The 303-nt window shown below is 54.5% G+C and overlaps 1 protein-coding gene across 1 annotated transcript in view; it reads right to left on the bottom strand.

The window, feature by feature from the left end:
- Nucleotides 1-6: 6 nt before the first annotated feature.
- Nucleotides 7-303, bottom strand: part of LOC119591846 — a 4,857-nt gene continuing 4,560 nt past the window's right edge. Inside the window, exon 8 of the mRNA XM_037940590.1 lies at nt 7-249. Within this exon, the coding sequence (XP_037796518.1) occupies nt 42-249 (208 nt within the window). The 3' untranslated portion in view covers nt 7-41. The remainder of the gene's footprint in view (nt 250-303) is intronic.

Below are 303 nucleotides of genomic sequence, written 5' to 3'. Positions count from 1 at the left end.
GACATCAGCACTAAACATAAACACGACGATCTCCCAGCGTATTAGCCAGCCGCGTTCCTCAGGATGGACACCTTTTCGAACGCCTTCATGATCGGCTGGTGCGAGAGGGTCGTGGTGTCGACGAGGCACTCGGGGTACTTGGCCTGGCAGTCCGAGCCGTCCTGCCCCTCCTTCGCCGCCTTCAGGTACCGGAAGAAGCGGAGGATCCTCTCGTCGGAGACTTTCGGTCTCTGCAGTTCTTCGAGTTTCCTGGAGGAGGATAACCGAAAATTGAACAAAAGAAGAGGATTCAAAGTTATAATG

The sequence above is a fragment of the Penaeus monodon genome, chromosome 29, assembly GCF_015228065.2.
Source record: "Penaeus monodon isolate SGIC_2016 chromosome 29, NSTDA_Pmon_1, whole genome shotgun sequence".
Taxonomy (NCBI): domain Eukaryota; kingdom Metazoa; phylum Arthropoda; class Malacostraca; order Decapoda; family Penaeidae; genus Penaeus; species Penaeus monodon.
This window is presented reverse-complemented; position numbering and strand designations above follow the sequence as displayed.